This window comes from Mauremys mutica, chromosome 8, assembly GCF_020497125.1.
Source record: "Mauremys mutica isolate MM-2020 ecotype Southern chromosome 8, ASM2049712v1, whole genome shotgun sequence".
NCBI lineage: Eukaryota > Metazoa > Chordata > Testudines > Geoemydidae > Mauremys > Mauremys mutica.
Window position 1 is genome coordinate 17,986,578 of NC_059079.1, and position 12,214 is coordinate 17,998,791.

General features: G+C 42.7%; 1 protein-coding gene across 4 annotated transcripts in view; it reads left to right on the forward strand.

The window, feature by feature from the left end:
- The window catches only part of RAVER2 (ribonucleoprotein, PTB binding 2), a 67,473-nt gene that overhangs the window by 46,186 nt on the left and 9,073 nt on the right, over positions 1-12,214 (forward strand). For 3 of the 4 annotated variants that reach the window (XM_045026822.1, XM_045026824.1, XM_045026823.1), the window contains exons 7-10: positions 4,818-4,922; positions 5,125-5,236; positions 9,858-10,031; positions 11,614-11,879. In XM_045026822.1, coding sequence (XP_044882757.1) covers positions 4,818-4,922; positions 5,125-5,236; positions 9,858-10,031; positions 11,614-11,879 — 657 coding nt within the window. The remainder of the gene's footprint in view (positions 1-4,817; positions 4,923-5,124; positions 5,237-9,857; positions 10,032-11,613; positions 11,880-12,214) is intronic. The other variant, XM_045026825.1, reaches the window with a different exon arrangement.

Here is a 12,214-nt window from a genome sequence, read left to right on the forward strand (position 1 = left end):
GGGGGCTCTGTCCTCCTGGCTGCGGTCCCGCAGAACATCCACAAGGCGCCGGAGCGTGTCTGTTTGCTCCCTCATTAGTCCAAGCAGCGTTTGAGTCGCCTGCTTGTCTTCCTCACGCCACCTCACCTCCCGTTCGCTGTGTGAGCGCTGCTGCTGAGAGAGGGTCTCCCTCCACTGGCTCTGCTGGTCCGCCTCGGCTCGGGAGCACCCCATAACTTCAGCGATCATCTCATCCCGTGTCTTTCTCTTTTGCCGCCTAATCTTTGCCAGCCTCTGTGAGGGGGATGCTGTGGCAGGTCTGGAGACAGTGGAAGCTGTGTGATGGGAAAGAGGGAGTGAATTCCTTGCAAAGATACATTTCTGCGAACAATGAACACAGTCTAGTCTGTGTCTGTGAACAAGACCATGCACAGCACCTATCTCGTCCGCACTCCTGCAGCAGGCAATCCGGAAAGCATAAACTCTGCCCCTGTTCTACCCCATCGCAGTGTCCCCCGACCCTTGCACTTCTGGGTTGAGATCCCAGTGCGTGATGGTGCAAATTTCATTGTCGCGGGTGGTTCTGGGTAAATGTAGTCAGTCATTCCTTCCTCCGGGAAAGCAATGCCAGACAATCATTTCGAGCCCGTTTTCCCTGGATTGCCCTGGCATACGCCATAGCGTGGCAACCATGGAGCCTGTTTTGCCTTTTGTCACTGTCACCGTATGTGTACTGGATGCCGCGGACAGAGGCGATTCAGCAGCGCTACACAGCACCATTCATTTGCTTTTGCATGACAGCAGAGATGGTTATCAGCCATATTGCACCATCAACCACGCCAATGTAAATTGGCAAGGTGATGACGGGTAGCTGTCCTATTGCACTACACCTTCTGCTGCTGTCATAGGTGCCCCTGGCCGAGATCGGCTGGGGGCGCAAAAGACAAAACTGGGAATGACTCCCCAAGTCAATCCCTCCTTTATGGTATCTAAAAATAGAAACAGTCCCGCCTAGAATATGGGGCAACTGTACTAGGGTTTTAGTGTATCAGAGAACTACAGAGCACAGCCGCTCTGTGTCAGATCCCACAGGAATGACGAGCTGTGTGCCATTCACAGGGGGTGCCCCTGCAACAACTCTACCTGTTGCTTCCCTCCTCCTCCTCCAGCCTTCCTGGGCTACCGTTGTAGTGTCCCCCCATTTGTATGCTGAAGTAATAAGGAATGCAGGAATAAGAAACAGTGACTTGTTAGGGAAATGAAATGAGGGTACGGCAGCCTCCAGCTGCTATGATAGTCCAGGCATTACAGAATCTTTTCTTTACACATGAAGGGCAGGGGCTGATGGAGCTCAGCCCCCTGTTGCTATGATGAAGACGGTTAGCAGGCCGTCTACTTATGGGCTGATGATGAGGACAGGTAGCAGTCCTATTGCACTACATCATCTACCGCAAGGCTGATGATGAGGACGGGTACCAGTCGTTTTGCACCATCAGTCACCCATGAGGCGGGGGAGGGAGGGCGAGGATGCTACCGTAGCGTGCCGCAGCATCGCATCTACCAGCAGCATTCAGTACACATAGGGTGACATTTACAAGAGTCAAGAGACGATTTCTTTCCCTTTTCCTTCTGGGGGTGTGGGGTGGCTGTACATTGACGAGCTATGCCCTGAACCACCGCGGACCCTGGGTTTGACCCTAGAAGCATTTGGAGCTCAGCCAAGAATGCAAATGATTTTCGGACACAGCGGGAACTGTGGGATAGCTTGCGTCCTCAGCCCCCCCACTCCCTCCTTCCCTCCATGAGCGTCCATTTGATTCTTTGGCTTCCCGTTACGCTTGTCACGCAGCAGCGTGCTGACTCTCTGCTACGCCGTCTGTCCGGAGATTTTTTTAAAATACTTTGGACCAGGCGTAACATTATGGTAATTTTCCTAATTAGATGCAGTAGTCGCCAAGCGAGATCGCCCTGAGGAGGATCACTGAAGGAGATAGAGAGCGCATGCTGCGTGAAAGCTAGCACAAACCAGGGGCCTATGCAGCCGTGCTCGGGGAGGCAATGCTCCCTGAGTACCTCATGAAAGCCTGGCGCGGAAAAGTGTGCTACCACGGAGCACCCAATAAGGCATCTCTCCCCAGGAACCTCCTGCGGAGGCTTTTCGATTACCTCCAGGAGAGCTTCGTGGAGATCTCCCAGGAGGATTTCTGATTTATCCCCATATATATAGAGACCTCCTTTTCACATACTTCAGATTCCTGTTATATTAAGAATAAAAGTTTACATGTTTAAAGCACTTACCGAGTGATCCTTCCCCTGATTCAGGGTCCGGGTTAACGGCCGGGGAGGGTTGGTAGGGGCTCTCCGTGAGGGTGATGAAGAGATCCTGGCTGTCAGGGAAACCAGCGTTGTAAGCGCTGTCGCCTGCCTCGTCCTCCACAAACCCTTCCTCATCTTCCCCGTCCGCGAACATCGCCAAGGAACTGGCCGTCTACACTGTCCCATCGTCAGAGTCCATGGTCACTGGTGAGGCAGTGGTGGCAGGCTCCATAGCGTCCGTTTGCCGCTTTGATTTTTTGGTAGCCTTGTCTGGGGTCCTTGATTTTCACGCGGCGCTGCGTTGCATCCCGCCTGTATCCTCTGTCTCTCATGGCTTTGGAGACCTTCTCGTAGGTCTTTGCATTCCGTTTTTTGGAGCTCAGCTCCGAAAGCACAGACTCATCGCCCCACACAGTGATCAGATCCAAGACTTCCCGGTCAGTCTATGCAGGGTCCCTCTTTCTATTCAGAGATTACATGAACTCCTCTGCTGGAGAGCTCTGCATTGCTGCCGGTGCTGCTGAGCTCGCCCCGATGTCCAACCACGAAATGAGATTCAAACTGTCCAGACAGGAAAAGGAATTCAAATTTTCCCGGGGCTTTTCCTGTGTGGCTGGTCAGAACATCGAAGCTCGGACTGCTGTCCAGAGCGTCAACAGAGTGGTGCACTGTGGGATAGCTCCCGGAGCTACTAAGTTCGATTTGCATCCACACCTAGCCTAATTCGACATAGCCATGTCGAATTTAGCGCTACTTCCCTCGTCGGGGAGGAGTACAGAATTCGAACTAAAGAGCCCTGTATGTCGAATTAAATGGCTTCCTGGTGTGGACGGGTGCACGGTTAATTCGAATTAACGCTGCTAAATTCGAATTAAAGTCCTAGTGTAGACCAGGCCAAACTGTGCTGGCTATAAATGTCTAGAAACATTTGTGAGGCAGAGTTCTGGCAAAGCCATAAAGCATGCAAATCCCTACTTGCTCTGCTCAGCTGCTTCTTCAGTTTTTAATCATTAGTGGTGATCTGTCTGCACTCACACAGTGAAGAATTTTTATTCCATATTTCTAGTCTTGCCTCACAGAATGCATTCTTTAAATGCCAGAGTGCTACAGAAAAAGGTTTATAGAGACCTGGAGCAAATATATATTTTGGCTGGCAAATCCATGTTCAAGAACCTCTTGCTCTCCAAGCATGATGTTTGACTAATTGTTTTCAATAGTCATGTAGTTAGCACAAATTATAGCAGTGGTTCTCAAACTTTTGTACTGGTGACCCCAAGCCTCTGAGTGTGACTCTCCCCCTCTTATAAATTAAAAACACTTTTTTATATATTTAACACCATTATTAATGCTGGATGCAAAGCGGGGTTTGGGGTGGAGACTGATAGCTCACAACCCCCCATGTAATAACCTCACAACCCCCTTAGGGGTCCCGACCCCCAGTTTGAGAACCCCTGAAGTATAATTTGATGCTCCAGTGTGGATAGCCATTTCTTTTAAACCACCATGCAATCCAAAAACCATACTGTAGAATACCCCCAAGGCAAAGTTCTAGTATGGCATCTCAACATGGTTCGTTAAGTCTCTTGCTTGTGGGTGAAAACCGTGTTACAACAGTGTTTTAGTGTAACTGTGCATGAAAACCATTTCAAAAAGCATTATGAGCCACAGTGTGAACATAGCCTGAATAGTGGTCTATGTAGGATACTTACCAATGAGAAAGGGAAGACTCATATATGTGTAGGTATCCTCTCCTGAAGGTAGCATTAATGTTTAGAAACTGTGCAGCAGTATATAATAGCCCCTAACTATCCCAACGTAACCTAATAAAGCAGTGAGATGTTTGGAGCAGATGCCATGTAAGAAATAAATACACTGTAAAGCACAATACAATAAACTACACTTATCCTCTAAAAAGCACCCAGAAAATCAAACTGGAGGAAAGGAAGGATAAAGGGAATTCAGAATCTTCTGCAAGCTTTGATTGCAAATGAAGCAAGGATTTGGTTTTATGGAGGGGAAGTCACTGACTTCAGATAAACATAGATATGGAAAGTCATTCCCCTTTGTCATGTTTATTCATAAGTTGAAAGTATCTGGCCTATATCACATCAGCTGGAAATCTTGCAACAAGTGTAATTTTTTTGTATTCTTTAACTCAGTGGTCCCCAACGTGGTGCCCACGGGCGCCATGGCGCCCACCGGGGCATTTATGTGCGCCCGCCTAGTGCCCAGCAGGGGAGAGAAGCTGCAGCCCCGCGCCTGCCAGGGACAGAAAACTCTGGGGCTGCGGGCGCCGGTGTTCTCTGTCCTCACAGCTTCTCTCCAGCTTCTCTCTTCTTTCTGGATTCAAATATTATGTTATATTAAATATGTTTTTCGTATTATTTAATGTACAAATACAAAATAAGCCTTGAAAAATTGCTGGTGCCTGCCACACTCTTCTGAAAACATGAATGTGCTCCTGGCCACAAAAAGGTTGGGGACCACTGCTTTAACTAATGCTTCTTGTGTCAATTTGGCAGAATTCTGTTCTGGGGAATACATCTAATTTACTGCTACAGAACCTCTCACACCTACAACTGGCACAGAAGCAACTAATTACAATTGAGAATATTCAAACTAACAATGTAAGTTCATCATTTTAACTTCAGTTATCTACCTATCTATAGTTTTATTAACTATTTTCTAAAACAAATAGGACTTTTTTAGCCTTTTAAAACTTTAACCATCTAGCATATGTAGAAGAGATTAACTGTATGTGAAAGCCTGTGGAATAGCTAAGGAAAGATGACTGTAGTCATTTACAATACTTCTTGTTCTTCTTTATAGAAACCTGGCTTGCTTGGAGAGCCTCCACCAATGTTACTTCAGACGGTATTGGGAACAAGGCCAATACCATCAGTGAGTGCAGATCCGGGAAACAATGGAAAAGCGCATACATGTAAATGACATTTTGTTTCATACTATACCAGCAGAAATGTCCAGTTTGAAAATTATGCAGCTGACTCACTCCTACTTTTTTAAGAAAAGTGAGAATGAATAGCTTTAACCTTATCACCACAGAATAAGGAAGCCACCAAGCCTAACAACAATGTGAAATACAGGAGCATTTAACAAAATAATTATGTTGATTATTGCTGTATTGATCGGTTTGCATTGGCTGCTTTCACTACCCAGCACAAACTCCAAGGCTTCCCAGTTACACAAACTTTGATATTTTATGAAAAAAGCAGCAATGCAAACAACGGGCATATTTCCATTTAGCTTCTAAAGCAAACATAGATGAGGATTCTGGCACAGACACCTTGGCTTCATTGCCTTCTCTTCCAGAAGATTCCCATATTTTTGTTTTCCATGGTCTGTATTTGCCAGGCATGTACTTGAGTATCTAAATCTCCAGCAGGCCGTTGTCTGCTCATGTTAATTTTGCAGGCTTAAACATCAAAATCCAAACAAATTCAGAATAATTAGCATGGTATCATATATCCCATACACACTTGCTTACATCTTGGTGTCAGTTCAGGCTGACCATGAAGTTTATCACTTAAGTCAAACAGGTATAGAATTGAAAGAAGCCAAGAGTAAGCAGAATAGTAAAATGTGAACAGAAATGGGCCACATATTCCAAGGAGAGACTAAGCATGAACAGACTTGCTGATTAACTCCTTTATGCTAGGAATGAGTTTTTCTGGATGTGAGCCAAATTTTTAACAGCAGCCTCTAAAATCACGGACACATTTTTTCATGACCGCATTATTTTAATTCCTACATAGGGTAGTTAGATGTCTATTCTGTTTGTGCGAAATGACTCTAAGAGCTAACGCTAGGTGCTTTAACATTTAATATAAGACAGTCTCATCTTCCTGTGTTGAGTGAATTTAGCACACTATCAACACTCTCCTATTACAACTCTCAAGTATTAGATAAACCCGCAGGAATATATTTGGCTAGGGTTCTGAATTTGCTTTAATTGCTTAAGGTGATTTGGCATGCTATTTCTTGCCGGAAGTTCTCCATTTCTGAAAGGAGCACTGTTTTTATTTTAGTGTCTTATTTTCTTACTGATGTTCTTGGATATGTGAATGGGACTAGATCTTATCCGCTTTCTTTGCTTATGCCCATATCCCCTATCTGATGCAGTGTACTAGACATGTTAAAAAGGGCATTTGCTTTACTTTATATTACTTTGGTTTTCAATACTTGTAGCCTCTCTTAGTCCATGCCTTTTAGTCCTACAGTTAACTTTATTCCATTTTAAGGGCGTCTACTTTTAATACGCTTGTAGACCTCGACGTTTTGATTTTGGAGAAATCAAATATCTTGATTTTACTGATATTCCTTGTTTTTAATGAATTTTCCTAATGTCTTGTCTCTTCACATGAGGACAGAAATAGGTTTTTAGTATTCATTCCTGTAGGTTCCCACCTGATGCATCTCAACATCACAAAGCTTCTCTTACAAGTAGCTGTTCTGCTGAAATCAGCTGTGAATCCAGCCCACCAGAATCCTATTAGGTTTTAACTGGAGTTGAGTAAAAGTCCATCACATGGAATTTTTTAAACCTCTAAAATTGTTTACGTTACATTTTGATGGAAAAGGAATTAGTGCTTTAGTTGGGAGAAGTAGTTCAGCAGCATCAAGAAGTTTAAAGGCTTTGTGAAGACTAATGCTGTTCATTGCATATAAATCTGTGTATTTGGATAAGCTTAGAGTTACTCCTCTGCATTTGATTTCATTTCCCTGTGAATACCGTAAAGCGAGGGTGCTCTGTCCCTTGTCAGGAAGGAGGGTGGGGAAAATGCTTTGGTAATGCATTAGAGATCCCTGCAGCCAGCAAAGTGCTGGTGAACGTGCAGTTCAATATAGTTCTCAGCCGCAAGGAGGATGGTTCTGATGTGGAGCCTTGAAATGTAAACTGAGGAAAAATGGAATGGGATGATGTAAGCCAGGGGTAGGCAACCTATGGCACAGGTGCCGAAGGCAGCACGCGAGCTGATTTTCAGTGGTACTCACACTGCCCAGGTCCTGGCCACTGGTCCGGGGGTGCTGCATTTTAATTTAATTTTAAATGAAGTTTCTTAAACATTTTAAAAACCTTATTTACTTTACATACAACAGTAGTTTAGTTATATATTATAGACTTATAGAAAGAGACCTTCTAAAAACGTTAAAATGTGTTACTGGCACGCGAAACCTTAAATTAGAGTGAATAAATAAAGACTCGGCACACCACTTCTGAAAGGTTGCCAACCCCTGATGTAGGCGTTAAGATTCTGTAAATCTCCAGTGCCTTGCTCCCCTACTAAGGTGAAAGAAGAGAAGGAAAACTTGTAACCCACACACCTCATTTGGAACCAGAAGTACACAATCAGGCAGCAGGAGAGACCAAAATAAAAAAAAGGCAAATACATTACAGTAAAGGGAAAGCTTTAAAAAAGATTTGAGAAGGCAAGGAAACCGTTTCTGTGCTTGTTTCATTTAAATTAAGAGGGTTAAAAGCAGCATCTTTCTTCTGCATGTTAACATTTCAAATCTGTATTAAGTCTATGTTCAGTTGTAAACTTTTGAAAGAACAACCATATCATTTTGTTCAGAGTTACGAACAACTTACATCCCTGAGGTGTTCGTAACTCTGAGGTTCTACTGTATATACAGGTTAATTATGATTATAAACATAATTAGCCGCTTTGCCTTTTAATGGAATTTTATTTCTCTATCTTTTTTAAGAAAGGTATCAAGAAGATGAGTTGTTAGCATTAGTCATTCTTTTCTTCATAGTGGTATATTAAATTTTTCTTCTGAAATTTTTTTTGTAACTAGAAAACTACTCAAAATAATTCTCTTGAGACAGATAATTTCAGAAACTACACATCTGCATTTTATGGGTCTATTATAGATATACTCTGCAAGAGCAGGATCTAGTGGGATTAGTGGAGAATAGCCCACCCCCATATCTAGTACAGCTTGGCTTTAGAGATGATTGTCTCTTGGACTCGTTCCCTTCCACTCCCCGTTGCACAGACCACCTCTGTTGCCATTTGTAATTGCATATAATGTGGATACAATCAAAATTAATGACAACTTACATTGCACAAACATTTTAACAACTCAATTGCCATATGTTGCATGTTAATATCCGAAAGTGATCTGCACTCGGTGATGTGATTACCGCTAGTACAGACCCTGGAATTGGCTCTGTCTCACATGTCATTACCAACCATAAGGCAGAATTATTTTCTGCCCTTTAGGTTCCAGGATGCGCCATCTTCAGAGGAGTCTGAGTTTCATTTTTATCTCTAGTAAGGTGCAGCCAAAGGCCATTCCATACAAAATATTGGCAAAGACTATTGTTTGTATACTTGATTGATGCTCTCCTTTGCAACTCTGGTTTGTTGCTCAGCTGTTCAGCAAGTTGGGGAGTTTCAAGTAGCAGAACTGGTGTTTTGTGTTTTTACTTAAATGCTAGGAAGGAAGAATGAAGTCAAAGCATCTGTAATACTCATATTGTCTAACACACAGAGTACTTTACAGGCTAATTTACAGGCTTTGAAGGGACGCTGTCAATTTAAAATCCACTGAATTAACTTAACACTATTTTTAATTCGCTCTTTTATGTACTATGCCTGCCCCGAGTCTCTCTGCCAATATTTGTATACTTTTTACTTTTGTGTGTGTGTGTGTTTTACACATTACTGTGTGAAAGACCCACCCAAACAACTGAGGACAATAACTGACTACGCAGGAGAGACTGTACAAAAATGGATGTTGTGAATGCACAAACTAAACAAAATAGAAATACTTTCTTTTCTAATCTCTGTTATCTTGGGTATTGTAACTCAGAGGTAAATTGTTCTCTGAGAAAAGGGTGATTTTTTTTTCTTTTAAATTGACTGTGTCCCTTTAGCAAACAGATACAAATTTGAGATAGAGGTCACTTTATTCACTGTGAAGTATGACCATCTCAGGGTGGAACTTGATACACGTTTTACAACACTATGCAACAGTTTATAACAGGAAATGAAGACGAATGCTCAATCCAAGTGGAACTGCAGGGGAAAATTAGATACACAGAACATAAGTATTTGAGTTTGAATTTGGCCAGGACAATGGGGTTAACACCCTTGTCTCCTGTGAGAAGTGCTAGCTGTTGCTCACTTTATTTTTTGTAAGAGGGTGCTTCCAGCCATCCAGTGCTTTGTGATACTATGCTGCGGTTTGCTTCAGTCCTAACTCAGAAGGCAAAGTGCCAGCTACTAAATCACTGACTCCACTTCCTGAGGCATGTATGTGTTTGTTGCAGAATCTCTCACACAGATATGCATGGACCTGGCCTAACTCAACTTCACTTGAGAACTCATGGGATTGCAGTGCAAAGTTGGTATATCAGTAGGGTTTTTTTCAAAAAGGTTTCAGGTGGAGTATATGCTGAGGAACCCCTGCAGACTGGCTATTGGATTTGTTCTGTATTGCTTGTGCATAACATTTCTTATGTGTAACTGCACCTTCAGGCCTTGGTAGCAGTCTGATTTTGTAATCCTTGTGCACAATGTGCTGTACAACAGGTGTTTCCCCTGAAGTGTTCTGTGCGCATACCATGGCTTCTCAGCAGCTAGCCAATAGAAGCAGAAGGTTAACCAAACATCTTCCCTATTCCCGGATGATGAAAAAATTGAGCAGGGATTATCCATTGGGATCAGATGGGCAAGTTCTACACAATCAGTTTCATAGAATTGTAGGTGAGTGGCCATGGGGGAAACTTGATCCTGCCTGTCTTCTTCAGTGTTTCTGTCCTGAATGTGGTAAAACATGGCTTGTGTTTACCTGCCTGAGATGTCCCTTTCATAATACCCGGGCAAATAGCACAGGCCTTTTAAGGAAACCCTTGTAAATTTCTATTTGCTGCTAAGATCAGCCTTGCAGTAGATTTTACCACTTTCCCTCCCTCTTGATTCCAACATTTGACAACTGAATTACATGCAGTGCCTTGAAAATCCAGATGGCAGCTCTTAAACGTTTGTGCTCTTAGTGGACTATTCGGTAGGAATTCTTTCATGGTTTATTTCTGTGTATTTAAAATAAACTATCCTGTGGCCCCCTAGAGTCTTAATCTGGTGCATTCAGGGTTCTGACTCTTGTGCCTCTCTCCTCATCTTTCTTTGGGTTTTGGCACAAAGGGTTTCTCGTTTAATAGATTTACATGTGCCAGGTGAGTGGGTGCTATCCTACAACCCCTCTTGGTATTTCATCATATTGATGATTTGCAAAAGTTTCTGCAGAATTTCCTGCTTAAACCAGTATCTTCTCTCCTCTGTCTCACTGCCATGCTTCTCTCTGCTGTTCACCTGGTGCAGAATACATTGTGGCATTTTTTGAATATTTTCAGGATGCTAATACTCGACTTGCACAGATATTACCAATTTTTAGGAAGGTTGGAACCACTTTTTTGATTCAGGATCTGCCTTTTTAGATTTGTTATTCCAAGGTGAATAAACTCCTCTAGTTGAGGAGCTCTGCAAACAGTTTGTTTGTGCTCACTCCATTAAGCATTAGAGGTTTACTGTCTAAGTGTTGATGGATGTGACTTTTGGTTACAAATTCCTTGGCACAGTGATGTCTTAAGCTGTCTGTGGAAAGATCAGAGATGACTCTGATTAGTATAACTTTTTATTTTCCACTCAGTTTGGTTTTGGGTCTACTAACAGCCCCACACTCTGCATTTATTGCACCCAAGTCTTGTTAAATAAATGATTTTAGACACCTTACTTCATTTTACAGTATTCCTAGACAAGGCTTGAATAATGCACTCACCAGTGGTAAGTAGAAGAGTTTTCCTGGGGAGCAGTGAGACCTAGGCCACCAATTTCTGCAGAATTTAAGCCTTCAATTAATAAAAAAAGAGTTTCTAGCCCTTCAGGTTGTGAAGAAAACCTTCCTAGTGTGAACTGATGCTGTGCTGTTTTCCTGAGCCCACAGACAGATCACTTAGGGGCCTCTGCTGCTGCTGTTCATAGCTTTCTTGAGTAGCAGAAAACAAATGAACCCGATCCTGGTCAGTTTCACTTCTTAGCCTAGCAGATGTTTAGACTGAAATAGCATTAAATACAGTTACAGTTTTCTGTTCTAGCTTTAGTTTTAAATTAAGCTCCAGGTTTTCATTACTGCAGCATTCCTGGCTACCAGCATCAGGGTTAACTGTTATGTGACAGCTATGAAATAGATTTCTCAATGTTTTTGTCATCACTTAATAAAAACCAAAAGCAAAATGTTCTGATAAATCTTGTCTAACAGAAAGGTTTCTCCATTTATGGTTGACTGCAGCATCTAATGTGACTCCAAATCAAACAACAGCAGCAACAGGGATGGGGATCTTGCCATTCTTTCCAAATCAGCCCGTTGTTGGACAAGCTATGCCAGGGCAAAATAATACTCAGGATAAACAATCAACTACAGTGGGACTGTCAGAAGGAGCTGGCTCAGGGTCGCAGGCTTATCTTCAGAGCTTAACAAATTTTACTGCTGGAGGCTTGCGCACAGAACATCCCCAACAGCAGAGTCAGTCAAAAAGCACTGATACAAGTTCAGGGGTAAGAAAAACCGGACATAGATTCTGCATTCCCGTACTCCCGCCCCCTTTGTTGTTGTTGTTCTTCCAATTACAAATTAACTGCATTTGCTTTTTGCAATATCGCCATTATAATATTTACTGAATCATAGAATGATTTATAAAGCATTTTAAGGTCATGTGGATTATGAATTACAGCAAGGAAACATTAACGTCTTTTGCTTGTCAAAATGAATTAACAAAGAGGAATCTTTCTATGTTACTATCATCCTCATATACATGCCTCTTTATATGTAATGATGAAATTATCTTAGCTACAGGAAATGCCCTTTTTAGACAGTAAAAATGGAGCTTGTG